We start from the raw sequence: 22,481 nt of genomic DNA on the forward strand, positions 1-22,481 counted from the left end.
AAACAGAAAAGAACAAACAATAAAAAAGACAAAAGGATAAAAGACAATAGCATGTATCATTACCCCATTACTCTGACACACCAAAGGAGATGCAGATTTCAATTCAGCTCATTCTAAACTCCTCTTCCACTGTTCAAATCTGTCTTTATCTTGTGTAATCTTAAGGACCATACTACAAAGGACCAATAAATGGTGAATGGCTATTAAGAGAGAAGTATTCCTGGAAGGGATGCCTAGGTGTTACCTAACCCATCCTTAACACAAATCAACTACACCTAAATCATTCCTGATGGAGGTCTCTGTAGCACACACACTCTTATTTTGGATGTTCTCTGCAGCATTTAACTCATTTTTAAAAAATATATAATTATCCTCCTTTAAGCAGTCATAAATAGAACTATTATTCAAGATTACATGTAAAGATAAATCTTTTCTATACGTGGTTTTTGATAAGTACTGAATTGATGACGGTATTTTTTAGACCTCCTATTTTTTAGGAGGTCATGCTAAGTGGCTTTCAGAGGTCCTACAACCTAAATCTTTCCACGATTCTGTGTTTATTTTATAAAAAGGGTACCTCCTGCCTATTACTTTTATAAGATTATAGAATTTTGATGCCTTGGAAATGTTCTGAGGTTACTTTAGTATTGAATTAAGCACGACATGACTCATTTGCAGTTCTCTAGAAATAATTTTTATCCTCCCCAACAACTGGGTATTTTTGCTTAACCATAAGAAAGAGCTTCTCTTTCCTTCTCCCACACATACAAAAGCTTGTGTGTGCTCTGTCTAAATAAATGAGATAACAACGTCTTTTTCACAACACAAGGACATATTATAGATAATTTAAAATGCAAATGCTTTAGAGACATCTTGTAGGGAAATCAATGCACACCAGCAAGAAAGCAAAGGAGCTGATGAATCAAACTATGAATTCTGACACCCCTCCTACAGAACAGAGGGCAAAGTCAAATTTAATTCCAGAGGAGGAAGATGGAAGAACTTTGCTGTTAACTAAAATAAATTCCTACATTGATGATTTTGATGTAGTTTTTTATTATCTTCTATTCCCATGTTCAAGTGCCTGTAACAAGCCAGATGAAAGTGCAACAGAACCATAGCATGAGTGGCAGGAAACTTGTAAGCAATTTTTGCATGCCTTGAAACACCTGGAGTACACAAAGCCTGAAACAGAGTAAAATTCAGAGATTTTTTATTATGTTCCTAGCACCACTTAACAGCCTTTAAATACTCCACTATCCATTATCAGCACATTATTCTATGTATTTTACAACACAGACTGGTATTCTTCTGCTATGTTAGCAGTTTCCTGGATGGCAATTTATTAGATTCTATTAACAATACTGAACCAAAAATCCTAAGAGGCACTCACTGCACTGTGATGGGTGCTGCTCTTGGTAGACGTTATGCATTTATAGCACCAGTGTGATGACCTATATGAGTGAATGCAATTATCTCTGAACTGGAAAACCTGTCCAGAAGCAGATAAGAGGGGTTGGAAATATTGATAAATGACCTCAGAGTTAAGATAAATGAACGGCAGAAAAGTTCAACCAGGGTTGTAAAACACAAGCATAGTGATTAAATCTCTGGTTTATACAGTCCTAAGCTGCCTATAGCTGTATAGCTGGAACATGGGAGAGTACAGAGCATCACACACCAATGTGTGCTTTAAACATCTGCTGTTGGTCTGTATCACTGAGCTGGGATATGTGATTTTGCACAACTGCACTACGTAAAACAGAAAAAGCAGAGAAAAGCTTGAGACAGCTCTTCTACTGGTACACAGCAGAAGGCATCATTATTATGATGCTGCCAACAGTTCCTTCAAAACACACACATGCACCTTCTTCACGATTATTTCAGCTTCAGCTCAGAGTCACCTCCAATTAATCGTCTATCTTTACTTAGAAAGTAAGGCACAGAGAACAAAGGCCTTTGCAATCAGAAAAGCTCTTCTGAGAATCACTCACCAGCCTGGCTGTTGCATTTCGGCCTCCACATGCCAACACTCTGACAAACTTCATAGCAGTGGCGCAAGCAACTCCATGGAGGCTGGTGAGTAAATACCCTGGTTCAGCCACTTGGGGATCCCACTGAGTAGGGAGAAATTCCCTGACAATGGTCTCAATCAACCGAGGACAGTCAAGCAGCTGCAGAGAAATAGCAGACAGCACAAATAACTAAAAGTACGTGATTATACAGACATGCAGAAGACATGCAAAACACACAGGTTAGTATAGTCTCCTTGCAGTAACTTTACCTGCTTCTTTCTCCCCTTTTTCAAACCTTTCTCTACCATTCCAGAGCTCCTGTACAATGGGAGATTTACCTGGCTGCATGCTTCAGAGGAGTGCCTTGCTATGTGGGTGAGGATGTGCAGTATATCCAGGACTACTGTTGGAACAGGTCGTACCACCTCCAGGATGTACCTCAGCCGATGCTGGATCCGTGTCTTCAATAGTCCCTGAAAGGAGGGAGGAAAAAAAAATAAAATCCATTAGGTTCTTCACAATTGCTCTCCGAACTGAAGTTGCTGGAAGACAAAAACAGATTCAATTATATCTTCTGCAGAGAGAAGGTTTTAAAATTACCAGTAGGGAAAAAAAGAGGTAAGTTTCTGCGGAATTGGCAGTACGCCAGCAAATGAGCAAGAGTTAGCTCAAGAGAGCAGGAGCAACTCAACTTCTGTTCTGAATCCCCACTAGGGGAATTTGGATACTTGTGTCTTCCAGAGTGTGAAACTGTACATAACAGGGAACAGGAAAACAAACTTCCCTATAAAAGACTACTAAAACCTAATGTGGCTGAAAAGGGTTCTCACGCTCCTTGAATCACTTTGGCTAGACACCACCTCCACCTAATGCAGCACTCTGTCTGACAGTACCTGTTATGTCAGAGAAAGCTGACAGACGCAGAGAACAGACACCAAACCCTATCTTGCAGTAGAAAAAGAGATGCAGAAAGATTATGTGAATTTTATTTTATGATTCACAGAGCAGAAGACCATGATCAGTGGTCGTGCTAGGAAACAAATCTTCAATTTAAGTGACAGAGTTATGCGTTCCTAGTTCTGGAAAAAGGCAACTTCACAACACCCGAGTTCCTAGTACCAATACGTTTAAATTGCAGCAAAGCAAGGTTGTATTTCTAGGCCTGACCGAGTTCAGCTGCTAGTTTAAATACTCATTTTCAAACTGTGTGGAGTAACTGGGCTGTAACAGCCAATAAGCAGGTGTGAAATGGAATTTTTACAACTGTAACAGTGGAGAATTTTATCCCAAATATCTTCTGAGTTCAGACCACTTGGAATAATTTAAAAAGCCATTACGCTGAACCATACAACTCTTTCCAGAATCAGAAACTGATCTCATCTCTTCTGTCTACAACTCTTTTCTTAAGCTTTTTAAACAGTGTCACCTAGTAGAATACATCTGAAATTATGAAGCCTCTAAATAAGACCAGATGCCCAAGTACAGTAATTCATTTTCACAGTGAAGCTCTTAAGCAAGTGCCATTTGAACACAGCCTCAAGCAGATGGATAAAGTGATGTGATCACAACTTTTAATGACTGCAGGCAAGAGAGTTGCATTAGCACCACCAAGGTTGGGTTTGAGATCAAGATTGCTATTTTTAGATCTCAGGAATATGGGATTAGGCTTAAACACGTGAGGAATTCCTTCCTAATGCTGTAACTCTGAGAAATGCAAATATGAAGAATGAAATTGGGGAAATGCTAAGTAGCCACCTTATGTCAAATACAGAAAGAATGTCATTGTACAAATCTAACTAGTTCTGAATTATCTAGCTGTAGTGATCATGTTTACCTTTACAAAAGTGCATACAGACAGACACTTTAATAGTGTCTGGAACCTTTTCACTTTTAGCCCAAGTAAGCAAGCTTGAAAATCATATTTGTATGCAGTCTTTCAGCAAGTCTTACAAGGTCATCAGTGTGCTTGTTGCCAATTTCCCCAGAGGAAGTAAGAGGTACTTAATGATACTGAAATCACACAGGTCAAGCCTCAACATTTTTAAGAGATCAATAAAATTACCCTCCTGGTAATATACGACAGAAACATAACATCCAACAGCCAGGGAAGAGTTCTAATTCTTGTTCAGGATGTTTTTGACAGCATACACAGGAGTTTAGAAGTTTCAACAGCACACAGAACTAGGTGCAGAGCCTATTTTCCAAAAAAGATTTCAGGTGTATCTCTGTACTTACCTTTACAACATCATATCGGGCCACATCTGGATCTGGCTTGTTTTCATCCTTTAATTTTTTATTTTGAGACTTCTCTGTTCCATTTAACTCTTCCTCTTCCTCCTCTTCTTCCTCCTCATTGTTGCGGACAAAGGGGAATGCAGCCATCCCTTGGTACCATGAGAAAGTCCAATCAAGATATTTCTATAAGGAGAGCAAAAGCATATAAAATAAAATTATTCACAAAGAAATCATGGAAGACAAAAAATTTTCAAGGATGCTCTTGATTACGGAATGCTTTATTGATTCCCATCTAACCCCCGGAAAACAGGAGCACAATAAAGGGTATTCTAAACACATACAAGTACAATGCAATGCTTTTTCAGGGAAGTGATTTTAACCTATGACCCACACACACGTGGGAAATCATGAAAAGCAATTACTGTGAGATGAATTAAATTCACTACATAGGTAACAGAAATTCAGCTTAAGTGAAAAATGTTTAAGATAAAAATACATAAATAAGCCACAAAGGCTCTAGAAGTTAAACTGGAATGCAGCATTTATTTGCTCTATTCCCATTTCTGGACCTGTGTGGAACTTAAGTATCAAATAATACAGAATGATCATGTAAAAACTGGTGTGTTAAAATAAGCCAAGTAAAAGTGAAGTCCCTGGTGTATCTGTTCATGTTTGATTTAGCTTTTGTTTGAAAACTGCTCAGCTTCAGGAAATAAAAACACCCTTTTTTGTTCATAGCTAATGACTGTGTCAGATACTCTCAAGTTCTAGGGCAATACTGCAGTTAAGTGTTTCAACTCTTTAGAGAGGGGATTGCTCTCATAGCAGAACTACTTGCCCCAAAACATTTGAGAGTATAAAGGACAGTCAAATCTAATGCTTGCACTACTTAACTGCTTTAAATTTCCATTTCCTGAATTGGCAATCATAAATAACTACCACATTAGTCAGAAAAGAAGTGGTAGACTTCAACTATACCCTGAGGTGTTTCAAAAAATTTCAAATGGAAGTGCGAAGGAAGCGCAAGTTATTATCAGACATGAAGGAAAAAAAAAAGGCAATATTAAACAAAATTGGCGAGTGAGTAAATGGCATGGTCAGAAGAGGCCTGACTTTAGGGGATGAAGCTATGAGTCCATCTGGAATACAGTTTGTGACTGTGGTCTTCCTTCCACCAAGATAAGTAAAAGCACAAGACAAAGCATTTGGGTCTTCAAAGGAAACAGAGAAAGGTGCTTCCTTCCCATAGCCATTGATAAATGAACAAAACCTTCAGTTTTTTGTGTGTGTTGATCTTCTGTGGGATAAATCCTGCTTGTCTTACAAATCCTGAAGCAAAAGGCTTCCAGCCCTGATCCTTCCTCAGTGACCTTCTGAAACTAAATAACACAAGACTTTAGGAGGGAGTCTCCAAATGAGAAAATATACTGACACAGTGCTGCTTTTGGCATTGAGAGAGACAGCAATCCCCACTTACACGAAACATCATGCCACAAGCTTTGATTTGAGAATCAGAGCACTGCAGGCAGTTATAAACCAGAGTAATAGCAGAAGAAAGAAGAGTACATTAAGAAGCTGATTCGTAACATTAATTACCTACTACGAGTGGGCAGGACTCATCTAGCAGAACACTATTATGCTCCTAGCTTAGAAAAGGAGCAAGATGTGGAGAAAGCTACCCAGTCCTTATTTTCTCTTTAGAGAAAATAAAGGTCTGGGAGAAGTTGCAGACAGCTTCTTGAAATCTACCTACTCTTCTCTATCACCAGCCCCTTTGCAGTCTGACACAGCAGCAGCCTTCATGGAAGGAACTCGAAACACAGCATGCGTTGCCTATAATGGACTGCCTCTGTCCAACCAGGAAGAAATCTTAATCTTGCTGCTCAGGGGTCTCTAGTATCTCTAAACAGCCGAAAGAAGTTTCAACCTTCTAACTGGAGCAAAAGCATCAAGGAGAAAATAAATAACTAATTTTCCATTCTCATGTGTCTATCAGTGTAAGAAAAGCACATGAGAACAGCAGAAAACAGACAATTAGAGAAAAAGAAAACAGCATCATTATGAAGCATAAGAGAAAGCTGGGAGAATACTTAATCTGTTCAGAAGCCAGGAAACTACAAAGCAAGAAGCCAACAACATAAGAGGCCATACTAAAACAACCAAATTGTACACATACATTAGTAGTGGCCTGATCTAGACTGTAAAGATGTCAAAAGGAAGAGAACCTCAGCAGCCTGCACTGATTTTAATCATGGGGCAGAGCTAATTCAAACAGGAAAAAAGACGTCTGAATCTGTCAGACTGGGATAACATGCTCCCTTGTCTGTCCCAAAGCACAGCAGTGGCATTCTATTGACCATTAAGCTAACTCATCCAGCAAGCCTTTGTTCAAACTACATACCGTGTCTTCTCATTCTGATTCCTGTAAACAGCTCAGCCTGAAATCAAACCAAGGCACTTAATGATTTTCTCACCTCATCATCGAGTGACACCAGCAGAGCTCGGAGAGCACCAACAGATGCTGCCATGACATTATCCACTGCATCATCCAGAGAGAAGCGAAGCAAGAAGAGAAACCCAGCATCAAGCAGCAGACGCAGAATGCTGCCCTTCAATAAGGAAGCAAACTCTCCAGTCTTTGCCTGAAACATATGCCACACAGAGCCAGTGTTAGAGCTGTCTCATCTCAACTCGGTACATCTCAACATCTGCATGTTTGCTTCTTCCCATTTCCACTGTAAAGCAGCTAAACTATGTGTAGGGTTATTTCCTTTATTTTCTCCTCCTTTCATTCTACAGAGGCTTGCAACTAAAGTTCCTTAATGCAGGAAACCTTTCTTTCCAAAATCTGGACCCATCTTCTGACTTCCCCCTGTTCTGCCCTGTCGTTCTTCTCAAAGGCACACTTTTCTTCTTCTTTGGCTCCGCTGTTGGAGGGAAGGTTAGCACTTCCCCAAAGAGTTAGGTGGAAACATGCACAGAAGTAAATACTCAATTTATGCTATTGGCACATAGCTCTACAAGTAGGCTGCTTCATTCTCACCTCCTACAGAAAAAGCACATCATGAAGCTGGCTCAGACAACAGGAGTGAAAGGGTCATTGCCAAGGATAGGTTTGTTGCAAAAGTAACACAAAAAAACCCCCAAAACTTGTGTCCAAAGCAACAAGAGAACTGAAGTTGCAGCGCTGCTGCTGAACAACACTTGGGAGCACTTCCCTCCGGAGAAACCTGAAACTCAGCTTGTTATGTCCCAATACTCGACTTTTCTAACAGTAAGGAGATCCTCAGTGAAAAAGAATGCCCAGCTAGTAATTTTTCTCACTGTCATTGAACAATAGAAGGCAAACAACTAGTACCAGAGAATCTGGGCCCTGATCCACCAGCAACTTGAATTATGGGGAGAAATTCCATGGAAAGTGACTTACCTTTTGAACAATACGACCCAAAACCTGCAGAGCCAGCGTCCTCTGCTGAATAACTTGGCTGCGAGACAAATGAAAGAGCTCTTGGAGAGAATAACCAGCCCTCTAAATGGGGGGGGGGGGGGGGGAACAAAACAAAGAACACCCACACTCAGCTATATGTAAAAACAGGCCCCTTAAAATAAGATTAACTGCAAAATACTGCATAACAGGAGATAAACCAAAACGCAATGTTGTTTGCTGCTTTGTGGCAATTACAAAGGAGATTCTAATCATTGATGCAACAGGAGAAAACTGAACTTCTTAAGAAAAGGATGTATATGTGCACTTTTCCAACACCACAGATTCTTAACGGCATTAAAGAGAAAAAGCATTAATGGAGTTTTCTCAAAGTAAAGCAGTTAATGCACACAGACCCAACTTCTCTCCAGGAGCTTGTATCTAAAGAAAATCACCCGTCCTCACTTTCCTAAGGTTTTTGTCACTAAAAACCCTCAAGGCAAAAGGAATCTGCCAAATCAAACAAAGCAAATGGAAATGGCTGTGCCCTTTATACTATATTACACATACCTCTGCCTCTTCTCCATGGTGATGCAGGCCTAGATGTGTCGGTAAATCAGCATCTGCAGGAATCAATTCTCCTTTTAAACTGAATCGAGCTTGCATTCCCTACAATAAAAGGGTGGAGGGGGAGAAAAAGATTATTTCTGTTGCCTTCCACTCCATTCATCACTTAAAATACTGCTTCTTACACCAACTGCTGGAAGGTGACAGTTCAAAAAACCCCAGGTTGGGCCTCAAATTCTTAAAAAAAAATTTACTCTCCTCTTTCCTTTTTTCTTAGTTTTCAGACCTGTTTCATCCCAGACTACAATTGCTAGACTCTCACTTCCTAGCTGTCTTGAGCGCTACAGACTGAACTGACCACGTATCATCCCTGTGGAAGAAACTGGGGAATCTCTCAGCATGATGAATCTTACAGATTGAGTAACCAGAGGACTAGTTTTTGAAGCCTTCAAAACCACCACTGCTGAGAAGCACGATCCAGACACAAACATGAAAAATACCAATTTCTGCGTTCAAACCTTTTTGGTTTTCTTCTGCCGGGGTGAGGGCAAATCTTTCATCCATTCCAGCTTCTCAAACTCCACATTGTCCATATGAATCCACTCCTTCTTGGGCTTCACAGGCAGATCATCATCTTTGCAGGGGAGGGAAAAAAATCGTAGTCTTACCTTCCAAGGTAGGGATGAAGAAAATACTATTCCCTCTTTGCCAACCTACTTGGCTTAAAACTGCATCAAATATAGGATTCAGGTAAATTAAGAAGAAAACAATTTTCAAACTGACTGTTGGCTGATGCATAAACATCAAAGGTTTAAAGCTGTTTTCATCTTTCAGGAGAGGTAGAAGAGGAAGTAAACAGCACCGTAATGAAATTCACAGACAAGGCTAATTTGGGAGAAGTTGAACAGAAGTCAGGACATAAATTAAGGCAAGTAATCAGAACCAGGGTAGAAAAATATCAGCCCTACTTTTGAGAAAGCAAACTAATATCATCCAAGGAGGGGGATGTTAGGGGAGATGTGAAATGATTCAGAAGTATTAATGCAGAGAGGTCCAAGCAAATTATTGGAGGCCAGTATGACTTGAGCCTAGAGAGCACAAACACTACTATTTGGGCTTTTGTCACATTTGCTATTCCGCTCTTCATTTTGTGTCCCCCTCTAAAGGCTTTGAGGATATCAGCTTGGGAAGAAAAAAATCAAAACAGCTGAAAATTTACAGAGCTTGCCTGAGAAACAACTCAGTGAGGAAACTGGAGAGTTGAACAAGAATTTCAAAGGTGCAAGTATTATCAGAAGAAATTACTGATTTAACTTTATAGAGAGCTTTGACTAGAAGAATTTGAAAAACAAGACATTTATGCCTGACATCACAAGAGTTGCCCTAGGAAGGAGACAGATCAGAATGTGGAAGAATCTCACAACTGAAGGGACAGGAGAGATGTAACTGGAAATTATCTGAACACTAGGAAAGGTAATGCTTTGCTACTAAGATACTATCTCATACCAGCACGAGAAGAGATGAGCTAAGAAGTCTTTGCCACCTCCAGAGAAATCACACCTAAGGACAGAAACAGGCAGTCTGAAGGCATAAAAAGCAGCAGCATCACTCCTGCTGGAGCAACCCAGAAGTCATTTGGACTGCAGCTATTAATCCTAGTGCTCTGGTCTTCTCTTGCAAGGAACAACGAGTCCCACTGAGATGCTCTTCTTTCATCAGATCTTTTCCTGCTGATAACTGACTTGAAACCTAACCTTTTACTTTCCTCCAATTAGCAGATAAACTTTCAGGAAGGGCACTCATCCTTTCTAGGATGATACTTCACCCTTAGGATCAATGTAGTATTGAGTCAGGCAAGGAACCAAGCACAGAGTTATCTTCCTCAGCCAGAATGCTGTTCCGCAGAATTTCAGCCAAAGGCTCAGCAAACATTTTAATTGAAGAGAAGAAAAAAGCATCTGAAATGTAAGAAAGTGGAATGTTTGTGGGTGGTAGGTGCAAAACTAGAGGAAATAAAATCAGCAGAAAAATGAAATCCATTGACATTTGTAGTTCAACAAATTGTTTTCTGCATTAATCACTAAATTGATAGGGTTGAATTAATCATTCTATGAATAGGATTACACATATTACCACCAGCCCTTAGTATTATGATCTTGTCAACAAGAAAAGATGGATATGTTTTCCAAGGTATCATCAGATCATTCAGTTACCAAGAAATGCCTTTACAAAAACACAAACTGCCAGTGTGAATGCAACATTTGCACTGAACTTTTTCAGACTTGGGTTATATTAAAGGCTACCAGCCAACATCTTCCCTTTCTGCTTTGCTTCCCTTTTGTCCCAGTGCCAGAATTTACTTTTCCATTTGGTAAGACTGCAAGTTGCTGGGTAAAGGCTTCACCATCTTGTTTATTAGAGAGGCAGGTTTGACTTTTGAGCAATCCCATTGCTTTGTGTCATCATCCTCTCTCTAGGGAAATTCAGAATAACCATTTTTGGTGGATTATTCACAATGAGTTTACTTCTGAGCACGAACAGATGCAAAATCCCAACACTAGTGCTAATGTCAAATTAAGATTTTACATCTCCTGTTGGTCAAGATGGGCTGCAGGCATAAACTCAGGTGCTGGAAAGGCTTCCCTTGGTTTTATAACTGTGTTCCAGCTCATCCTTTCTTTGTTATTTCAAATATCCTGGGAAAACTCCTCTTCTCCTTTCCTGTGCAGTCTTCCATGGAAAGCAAAAGATGTCAGCACACGACGCTCTGAACACTGAGCTATTCCCAAGAGCACTACTACAATCTTCTAGTAGTACTTCTATTGCTCCCAGGTGAGTAAAAGAATGTCACTTAACCTTGTGCTACTCGTGCACTCGATTGTTCTGAAACTAAAAAGAACTAAAAATAGTCCTTTTTATTAAGATGGATTCACGGAAAAGCAAAACTTGGGGAGACACAGCAAAAGGACTGTTCAGTTAAGTGTCTTCCTCAATAAGATTCTAATCAGCTTTCCCTCTCCTGCACACATACACACACATACACTTACAGACTCATCCCTCTCATCAAGAAAATGGTCAACAGTTGTTATCTCTTGCAAATGCCAAGCTGAAATGCAGCATTGATGCAGAGACCTCTTTAATCAATCTGCACGTTGCACTGGGACACAAAGAATACATTAGAAGGGAGGATCAAGAGATTAAGACAGCCAAAAATTGACATGAAACTGGGGGAGAAGCATGCTAACAAGGGAGAGAGACATGCTACATACAAAAGTGTGGGGAAGATGAGAATGGGAGCCTAAAGACACAACAGAGAAAAAGCTCAAGCTCAAAGAAAACTTTGTGCCCAGTGATAGGGCAAGAGGTAATGGGAACAAACTTGAATATAGGAAGTTCCACCTTAACATGAGGAGGAACTTCTTTACTTTGAGGGTGGCAGAGCACTGGAACAGGCTGCCCAGAGAGGTTGTGGAGTCTCCCACTCTGAAGACATTCAAAACCCGCCTGGACACCGTCCTGTACGACCTGCTGTAGGTGACCCTGCTGTGGCAGGGGGGTTGCACTAGATGATCTCCAGAGGTCCTTTCCAACCCTGACCATTCTGTGACAGCAACAATAAGAGCAGAAACTTAAGGGGAAAACACTTCTCTGCCATGAGAATATACGGGTTGCTTTAGCTGCTGAGGATAAAGCAGCTTTCTCCTCATACAGCCATATATTGAATCACAGAATGGACCAAATCACTAACTCTTACCTACACAACACCCTCTTGTCCCCAGCTGGTCCCAGTTAAAGGAAACTATTCAAGCAGCAGCTGAAGCTCACGACCACACTCTTGGTGTTTCCCTGTTCACACGACTGAACAGAAGAGCAATGATGCCTAGTTTAAAACGCATTTTCCCTTCAGAGACCTCAGAACAAATTTCAAAAAACAATGCAACCTCCCACTCAATAGCTCACCTCCATTACATTGTGTATCACCCTTCCAATCTGCCGAGCCCAGCTAGAAATAACAGAGAAGTTCCTTCCTGAATCCAGAATATATGTATTTTTTAAATATCATGATAAAATTCCGAGTTGGATAACTAACAAAGTGCCACATCAATCCAATCTGGATTGATGCAAACACCATACAAACCTTATGTTCAGAACATTAACAGCATGCACTTTGCTTCTTACCTGTGATTTCTACCTTCGTGTTTTCTTCCTTCCTTACAGATTCTTCCAGACTCAAATCCTGCGTGGAAAGACATGATCTTACACCATGCTCAGCCACAGGCAGAGATTCCACAAACTCCTCCAGTCTGTTCTGTTCCATTTTTAAATCCTTCTTCTGGCCTTCATTGCCACCACGTCGTGACTTTAAGAAAGCCACTAAACTGGAATCTGCAAGTATTGACAAAGAGACAGACAGAGAAGTGACAGAAAGTCTCAAAATACTTGATACGTCTATAGCTCCTGCTATTTATGTTTTAGACTTTTCATTCCCATTTCACATGCCCTCTTCTTCTGTACCAACTGTCACTTCTTTTCAAACCGAGGCACTTAACTGCTTTATGATCTCTTCAGCACATAAGCTGGATACAACTGACCTGTGAGGCAACAGCACAGACAGAGCTGACAAATGTCTTTCAAGGTAAAGCAACAACAAAAATTCTAGTTATTCTCCCAACTTGCAAATACGGAGATAATTGTTTAGATGTGCCTTTTCAGTGACAGTGAGGGGGGAAATAAACAGGACTATTCATTGTGGAGAGAATTCTGGTCTGTGATTCATGGGAGGAACCCAGGTCTGACAGTTTGCCTACCCTGCCTGTGGACTGCTCAGTGGCAGCAATCTGAACACTACAAGAATACACCGAACAGACACCACAATAAGAATTACCTGCTCTTTATTGAATTGCACTAGAGCTGCCGTGCATGGTCTAGATATTATGTTAGAAGAAGATCTTATTTGTTCTGAACTGACTCCCCATCCTGAGAGTCAATTATGATCTGACCACATACAGAAAACACACGTGGCCATTCTCTTCATGCTTTGGAGGAAAAGAGGAACATTTGGGAGGCACAAATAATATTCCTACAGCTCTAAAATAAGAAAATGTCAGAAGATCAACATTTTACTTTCAGATCTGCTACAGATATCCCACGTCATTTTTGATGGGGCGCACTTTCTCTCTGAATATTCTCCATCTAGAAGATGGCATTGGGATGCTTATGCCAGAGGTGAACACTAAAAGCCTGTGCAGTGTGCCTCTAAAAGGTATGGAGATACTCCAATACACAGTGTCAGAGATGTATAAAGTAACAGAATATAACACCTACATTGGTTATTTATTCTTTGGAAGACAATGGACAAGCAATTCAGAAATGCTCTGTACTTGGGAGAAGTCATCCCAAAAAAAAACCCAACTCTCATGTCTCTGAAACAGTTTGAAGAGGATACACGGATCTATCCCACACTTGTGATTGCACATACATTCTTCCACACATTCATCGTGATGCAGTTTAAACTTCACTTGGTGAGGGAGAGGCATTCAGCCCAGTCTCATTAAAGCACCCATATTTTTTCCAGAATGCAAGCAGAACTCTCACTTTCTCACACCTCACTGTACACAGCAAGGAAGAGATTGTATTCGTTACTTCATCATTTCACACAAACAGTGACAAACAAGTCACTGATTACGTCAATCTGTGCACAGCACATCAGAAAGTAAGCTTACTCGCACCCAGAATCTCCATGAGCAAAACCAGAACAGTATCAATAATAAGACCCTGAAGACACTTCCCAGCATAGAATTGCCTACCCATCCTCATACTCCACACCATAGAGTCTCATCTGCTTCATAACTAAGAGGTTAATTCAGAGACTGGGCAGCATTAGACACCCACAAATTATTCACACTCCTGAACATAGAGAAAAAGTCTTTTTAGTCCACATCTCTGTGCCTCTCCAGTTCCCAAGTTCACCTGTAAGCCAGCAATTTAGTTGAGGAGTTGTTTCATCATGGACAATTCCCTAACCACAGATATTTTGGGAATGCAAAAAATTACTCCCAGTTTCCTTAAGGCCTCAAAGACTGAAAGATCCTACAATTTTAACCCATAGGGCATATAAACAAATACATTGTTTTAGAACGTAATTAATTGTTCAAAAAATACTTCAAATACATCCTATCACTTTCAAACTCCTTAGGTGTTCACTTCACAAATATCCCAAAGGACAGTGTGGTGGGGGCAAGGAGCGAAGATCGCAAATCAGTCACAAGAAGGAAGTGCATAAACAAGATATTTTTCATACACAATACCATTGTTATAAGCAATGAAGTTAAAAAAAAATTTTTTTTTTCACCTCAGGTAGTTTGGAGAACTCAGTTCCTTTGTCACCTTTCCAGTTATACCCATGCTGTTTAAAACGAGGTCAAGACCATTAATATGATCTTTAAGGTAAACCCACAAAACAGATGCATCTAAAATGCCACTCACACCTAAATTTCATGCTAGAGAATCTGAAACGATAATTTCAAAAACCCTTGTCTGACACCTACATCTGTATGTCTACTCTTCAAAAATCATTGAAATCAATGATCAAAATCAAAATCTACATACCAAATCATTGAAACCAACACCAACAACTTTTACAGTGCCCTAGATCATATAAAGTTTTATCAAACATACCACACTCTGCGTTCTCCCTCATCCTGTCAGCTGTCAGTGACAGGCATTGCCAGAGCACCACTGTGGACAAGGCTCCAAACCAGAGACCAAAGCCCTGCACTCAACAGCCAAGTAATTAAAACACTTTTTCAAGAAGTTTGAGACTAGTTGTAAGTTTTTCTGCTCTACCAAGTACAGATTTGACTTGAAATCTCCCACATGCCCACATATTTTCCCCATTAGAGTACTGACAGTTCTGGCCCAAGTATTAGGTATTTTGGATGGGAAGATCAAGGGCTCTCTCTCACCTCAGCATTGCTATGGCCATCCTAAGAATAGCTTTGTTTTCTTATCTGCTTCAGAGAATTACATTTTAGGACCTCAATACATGTATATGAAACCAGGTATTTGATGTGCAAAGTAACAGAATGCATGGACCATCTTATCCCACAGCAAAGGGAAGACAAGACTGACTTACACTAAGCCCCCTCTCAATGAGGGATAAGCACTCTAATTCCTTCACGCTTAATTCTTACTCATAAGCTACTGACGTGATGTGGAAGCTAGATCATCCACATATGCAAAGAGCAGGAATCCCAAGCTCCTATCTTTGATCTGTGAATTTGGTAAGACTTCAGGTCACCTACACATTCAGTAAACTTCCATGCCTCTAGGAGAATACACCCTGGGAAGCACATACCCAGCTGAGCCAGAAGCCTTTCCTGCTCCTGGAGTATCTCTTCCTCAGACATGGACTGCAGCTTTTCCAAGTTCTCTCTGTGAATAGCTTGAGCTTCCTGCTCACTCTTTTGGCTTCCAAGACCCTCTCCCGTTATAAGACAAGGCCGCTGAGAGGTCAAAAAGTCACCAGCTTTATCTAGAAGATCCAACAGAGAAAGCAGTTAGTGATTTAAGTTCTACAGCATTATGAAAATAATTCAATTTTGTCATTACCAGGCTTGATCGGGGTTTTTTGTGGGTTTTGTTGTTTGTTTGTTTTTTTTACATTGGTAGCCAAGTTAAAATAGGAGTTTAGTTTAGCTTCAAACAAAATTAAAATATTTGGGCTTTCATCCCATGTCACAACAAAACATAATTTCCACCATGTTTCTTTAGGAGTTGGAGGAGGGATGAAGGAAAGGAATTTTGCCTCTTTCATGCAAAGCAACAGCAAGAAAAGGTAAACTGGAGCATAATTCACAATTGACGAGTCAGAGCATTCTTCCAAGTTAGTGAATACTAGATTCTTTCTCTGCCCAAGAAAACACATATTTGTATGTCAGGTGAACCACGACCTAGTAAATTACCTGTTGAGTGAGGCAGAGAATTAAAATATTATGTAACCCAGTTTCCGGAGCAATGCAGGATCCATTCTCAACACAGGCATGTTTGCTTCTAACAATGTCCTGTGTTCACCTTTAAGGGTTAAACATATTAGAAGTTCCAGCACGAGGGCACATTTTTCCTATCCCAAACAAAATCAAGTTTCCTTTTTCACCTGATCTAAACCCTTTTTAAAGGCCCATTTCATTTAACTCCAGCAGCAGGGTAACATGCTCCTTTGGTCAGAGTGACCCTCCAGCTGTCCTGTAGCTCACTATACAAGGACCTGACTTTAGCGGCTTCATTCCTTATGTTTTGTTCATATGCTCCTTATAGTGACTTGGAAGATCCCTATGACCCTAAACCAGCCAACCCTGAAAGCACCAAACACCTGTTCAAACAGCAGTAATGCCACTTATCGTAACATCAGCAAGGTTTGATGTCATTTCCACAGAAGCTGTCTTGCATATTGAGCAGAAAAAGATGATAAGCCAGAGTGACCTGGTAAAAGATTCAGTAAGCTTCCCACCATCAGCAATTGAGCTGAGGGTTACCAGACACAAACACTTTGTTACTACAAGAAATGGAGCCCCCTCTCTTCTCCTCTTGCTTCTAGTGATCCTGCTGCAACAATCTTCCTGGGGCGGCCAAGCCATTTTCTGATCCCTCTGTTGTGCTACTACATTTTAGAAGTATGCTACTTCAAGAGGATCACAGCTATAGGTTTGCTGTATTTCCCTTTGAGATTTCTCAGACAGAAGTACATATGCACATCTGTGACACAATATACAGAAAGCACCGTATATTGACCTGGATGGTGGATTTTTGCACACACAGCACATCCCAGGGTTCTCTTACCAATTCTCTGACAGGGATCAGGGCAGACAGAAACCTTAGCCAAATGGCGATAACCGTCAAATGACATCTGGCCTCTATTTCAATGTTAAAAAGATGTCAAGGAAAAGCCCAGACACATGGTGGCCCTAAGCAAATAGGACTGCCCAAGACCAAAAACGGAGATGCTGGTACCAGTTGAATTGGTTTCATCTTTCCTTGTCACGTTGCTGTCAGACAAGTAACTGCTGGAGGTGGCACTGACTCATCAGCACTGCCTCACAGCATTCCTCACGGAGCAAAGCCAGTCTCATGGCAGCAGATCTGGTGACGGAAGACTGAGCTTTCAGCTTCTAGGCAGGAGTGGGAACCTGCATCACAGTGGTCTCAAACACCTTCATCAGACACAAGAACCCCCTTCCTAAAATTGTGGAAATCAATGATGAAACAAGAAAAACTTAACATATAACAGAGAGAAAAAGGACCACAAGAACCTTGAAAAATAAATGTATTTGGCCCTGTGTGAAGCAAAAAGAAAATCAGTGAGAAAGCTAACCCAATTTTTAGAATGTTAATTTGAGTCTCAAACCATTTCAAATCCTCGTCAGGCCGCAGACATTCCAAGTGACCTTGAGATTCCTAAACTGAAGACAGTGCAACCCTAATTTAAAGATAAGACGCACTGATGTTATGATCACTAAGGCTATGTAAATACGGTAGGCTGGATAAGTAGAACCTTCTCCACTTACCATCCCTGATGCTGGGGAGAGGTGCCCCTCCTGCTGATCCCTCAGGATCCAGGGCATCCGGAGCAGCTGATCTTATTTGCAAGCACTCGGCAGCAGAGGGAGCCGTTGCCACCTTTTCAGCAGCTCTTCTTGCTGCCATCTTTTGTGCAAAGATGCTTTTTCTTCCAGATCCCACCTTCACCTGCAAACAGGGAAGCCATGTGTCACCAATTTCTTCTCCAGACTCCCACACACACCTGGCACTAACAAACGTATATATCTGATCCTAAAGACACCCTCAGATCAGACTTTGGTACATGGCACAGAGAAGCTGCTGGCAGCCACCTGCCCTTTTCTGTGCTTGTGCTATTCCTTTTTTAACACAGTTTAATGCTAGGACAGAGAAACAAAAATATGAATATTTTTGCTACCTAGAGAAGGAAGATGATTAATTACAAGTGAATTCAAGCCAGGCAAGTACACCTAAAATATCACCAAGCACAACAGTTCCAGCAGTCCTGCTGTTTGGAAACCCTGCATAGCATGAGGGTAAAGGAGGATAAATGGGGCTGTACTGTACTGTGCTCACCACATGCTTGGAAAAGGTTTCTTATAAGGTGATTAGAGAACAGCAGGGTGAAGAGATTTACACAGTAAGAAGTGGGCAAGTGGTGCTAAAATAATCCTGACTAAATTACTGTGCTGCATGCCTAGGCGATGGAAGGGCAGGGCTCTAAACAGCCTTGCACAGAATGCACAGGAAATCCACAGCATTCTAAGCAAAACACTCTTGTATGTCCTCAGTCCAGAGCAGAAGCTTAAAAGGCAGTCTGAACATCTGGTAGCTGCTCTGTGCACTCCTGCATCAGGTAAACAGAACTGGTAGTTTAAAAACTATTACTCTTTCCTTTCAAAAAACTGTCCTCCAGAACAAGCTACCTCTTCAAAGCAATCGCAGCTATCAATCACATATCAATTCCCAGCATCTCACTCCCACTCAGCTAGCAGCTCTTGCTACTACAGCAATGACTGATGATAGCAGCCATGACTTCCAGTTTTACAGCCTCGGAAAAAAAAATTATGTCAAAACCCAAAAAGCTGCAAAAGATAATCTGTGCAGCAATACTCAAATACTACACCAGAAGGAATCAGGTGCAACTTCAGAAAGTACAGATTTAACCAAACCTGGTGGACAAATTAACAGATTGTTTCTCAGAGAAAAACAAGCAGCAATTCTATTACAACATTACAGATTTGATCCACCTCGCTAAAGAAGGGGATCACCTTTTTTCCTAAACCAAAAGGATTCCAATATTATTTAACTGCAGGGTATGGACTGCCTACTTGATGGGAGCTTGGCAGGAGAACTTTCCTATGCTAAGGTGGTAATGCCAGAGATATGTTGGGCCAGCTCCTAATCTGCAGCATGTCACGTCACTTATTCTGAGCCCTACCACCCACCAAGCATTGGGCTTTGTTATGGAGAAGTTTTAATAACTAGTGAAAGTAGCATAAAACAACTGCTCCCAATCTTACCTCGCTTTTTATCTCAGAGCGGTGAAACGTCCTTGGAAATGGGTCTCCTGTGGGCACTGGAATGGTTACTGCCACTTCACTTGTGTCTCGCTCCTGCAGCAAAAAATTCAAACCATGTAGAAACCATTGCAACAGCCAGACATGTTTATACTACTTAGCTAGGACTGGACTCAAAATTTCTCAGCTTTGCAGCTCACAAGCTTTCTGCTACATCACTGTCAGGCTCAGAGTACCTTGTGCTTATTTAGAGCCAAAGTGAGTCTATTTTCCAAAAGGCTGGGCTGTCAAACTCCACACGCCACTCAAAGGAAAACCTGGGCCAGTACAGAGAAATGAGAATATCTCCCTTAGAAAGCCCAGAAACTCAGCCAAATCCACACTAAAGCACATGCCTGCATGCAAGCAGTGCGACCTGTATGCAGTCTGGACTGGAGAGCAGATTCAAACCCATACTGAACTGACAGCAAAAATATACCAAAAGAGCTTTTTCTTTCAACGTACTCCAGGACACTGGTCTACAGTACTACAACTGCTTCATCACACCATAGAAATAAAAAGCAGCAACAGAACCCTTCACCCCTGTCCACTGCTTAGTTTACAGCATTCAAAAAAACATTAGACCATCACATAAAATATAGACATACAATAATTTTGCTGAAGACAGCTGTAATGTGTTGATCATGACTCTCCAGTCTTTCCTCTGGATCTTCATCCTCAAAGTGGACAAAGGCACTTTTGATCTTGGACTTTTTTGGAGGAGCTGGAGTTAGAGCTGGGAGAATATCAGGAAAATCTGGGGAGGAGAAATAATAATAAAAAAAAAAAAGCAGTCAAGTTACTCAAATGTAACTACTGTGCAACAGGTACTAGAACAAAGGCTACCTAATAGCACCTCTTATTGCTTAGATGAGAAACAAAGAAGATGAGGAAGCAGTAAGCCTATTAAGCATCCTCTGTCTCTGACTTGCACTGGGTAGTGGGGAGAAACATGCTCAAGAATTTTATTATTTATGTATTGGCACCAAGGTCTTTAAAAAGAACTGTATAAGCAGGAAAGGGTACCGAGGCCTGACTGCAAGTATTAAGGGAAGAAGCAAGGCTGTGCAGAAACAAATAGTGTCCTTGCAGGTTGTGTTCAGGCACAGAAAAGCATATTGCCACTGCCAGCTCCAACAGCAAGTGATTTGTATGATCATGAGCAAGTCAAGGCCACCTTTTCATTATCTATAACCTGGGATCGTATTTCCTTACCTGGAACCAAGCACTGCAAGACTTAAATTGTTGCTTTTAAGAAAGCACCTTGAGCTTCTAACACTATTAAGCACATGACAGAAGTGTTACAGTTACTACTGACAGAGGAAAACAAAATCGCGGGAAGGAGACTTATCAAGCCAGATCTGTTGGCTGAAAGCTGGAGCTGTTAGCAGAACTAAATCTCAAAGACACTGAGAACACAGTCTGGATAGACAGTAAAACAAGCACCGAGCGTCCAAGGATAGACAGTAAAACAAGCACCGAGCGTCCAAGGGGTACGAATCACAGAGAACACCTCTTGCGCTGAGGCTGGCAAGGTACCACAGACAGATGATAAATGTAAAGGTAATATGTTGGAAAGGTGGTTCTACTGAATACCACTAATGTTGGACAAGTGCGTTTTCCAACAATGCTATGAACAAACAATACTGCAAGGGGAACACACATGCAGGGCAAAAGCAACACTGGGTTGAGAGGGAGGTGAAAGGGTAAGCACTGAGGAACACTAAAAGGCACAGAGAAACCTAGTAATTCAAAGAACTCCACAAGAGAAATTACCATCCAACATGACTACATCCTTGCAGTCCTGCAGTGGGGCGCTCTCAGTAACCGTGTTCCCTTCCCCCCCCTTCCTCTTGTCTGCTTTCTTCACAATTTTCACTGCAGGTGAAGCTCTGGCTGCCAGGAACTGGTTTTGAAAGTGAAGCAGGTCTGCCTCAGACTCTCCAGGCTTTGGTCTTGACAACATCCTGCCTTCTTGCTCTTGCAGCCCAGCTCTGCGTGCTGTTCACATAGAACCTATTGAAGACATGGAAAACTGGTTACAGAACTGGATTTCTTGGGGAGAGGATGGGAACAGCAAGGGAAAACTATTCATTTTTGTCCCACTCTGCTGTTCCTGTACACATTGCAGCCGCTTTACTTCAGGATCACCCCAGGACACAACTAGTTGTACCACAGTCCCAGACAAACTATTTACCTTGTTCTTCATTGCCAAACAACATGCTACTAGACAAGCCAACACCTGGTCTACCAGACAGCTGGGAGCAGAATGGCACCCATCCAGCAAAAAGCAAGCCAACAAGTGTATCATTGCCAGAATGCCAACAACATGGCCTTGGATATGTAAAGCCAGAGAAGCATCTGGTCCAAGACAACAGATTTGACTTACTCCAATGTCAACACCAACCAAGAACACCAGAAGCACAGTATCATGCAAATCTCCCCGTTCCAGCATATGGTCTTCTCAGGAGCCTAGCAGTAGCATTCCTGTCAGGATGCAAGAACCTGTGCACATAGATTTGGACAATGCACTCGCTCTCACTGACTCCATTTGCTGTCCTTCTCACTCAAATCTCCCACGGGAAAAGGTTTTTCTTCCTCATCTAGTCCTCCTGCTTTAGTTCTCTCTCATTCTTTCACTGCCCTCTTATTGGCAGAAAGCATGCTATTTCCAAGCATTTTCATTCACTGCCCAGGCCAGTTTCGGGTTGAAAGCCAAGGGTGGTATTTATAAAGACTTTTACCTCTGTGTATATGAGAACTTACTATAAAGGCAACTATTCCACTTCCCATCTACTGGGCATGAAAATATTCGTGAATATTACTCCTCACCTCTTATTCCCAGAGCCTGGAACTGTCAATCCATTTCTTGCAGACAGCAATTAAAGTGTTTGCAAATACATTTCACACTAATTGAATCACTGATCAGCACTAATGCTACAGACTTGACACCCTCCCACACTTGGTATGTTGAAATATTTTGTACATATTTGATCTCTTCCACTTTTAAAAGCCCATCAGGACTCGATGATTTATTGTGAAGCTGGAAAGGGAAGCGGATATGGATTTTTAAAACTACAACTATCTGCCATATGGATAGCTGTACACGTGAGAAAATGCAAAGCT

General features: G+C 41.2%; 1 protein-coding gene across 1 annotated transcript in view; it reads right to left on the reverse strand.

Moving 5' to 3' along the window:
- RPAP1 (RNA polymerase II associated protein 1) overlaps window positions 1-21,367 on the reverse strand; it is a 37,562-nt gene extending 16,195 nt beyond the window's left edge. Inside the window, exons 1-13 of the mRNA XM_082485294.1 lie at window positions 21,132-21,367; window positions 19,964-20,112; window positions 19,320-19,412; window positions 17,805-17,985; window positions 15,599-15,775; window positions 12,421-12,627; window positions 8,760-8,875; window positions 8,245-8,343; window positions 7,678-7,779; window positions 6,725-6,892; window positions 4,251-4,433; window positions 2,354-2,488; window positions 1,995-2,174 (exon numbers count right to left, since the gene is read on the reverse strand). Coding sequence (XP_082341420.1) covers window positions 1,995-2,174; window positions 2,354-2,488; window positions 4,251-4,433; window positions 6,725-6,892; window positions 7,678-7,779; window positions 8,245-8,343; window positions 8,760-8,875; window positions 12,421-12,627; window positions 15,599-15,775; window positions 17,805-17,985; window positions 19,320-19,412; window positions 19,964-20,112; window positions 21,132-21,321 — 1,980 coding nt within the window. The 5' untranslated portion in view covers window positions 21,322-21,367. The remainder of the gene's footprint in view (window positions 1-1,994; window positions 2,175-2,353; window positions 2,489-4,250; window positions 4,434-6,724; window positions 6,893-7,677; window positions 7,780-8,244; window positions 8,344-8,759; window positions 8,876-12,420; window positions 12,628-15,598; window positions 15,776-17,804; window positions 17,986-19,319; window positions 19,413-19,963; window positions 20,113-21,131) is intronic.
- Window positions 21,368-22,481: the final 1,114 nt, after the last annotated feature.

Source organism: Vanellus vanellus (assembly GCF_965231255.1).
Source record: "Vanellus vanellus genome assembly, chromosome: 6".
NCBI classification, from domain to species: domain Eukaryota; kingdom Metazoa; phylum Chordata; class Aves; order Charadriiformes; family Charadriidae; genus Vanellus; species Vanellus vanellus.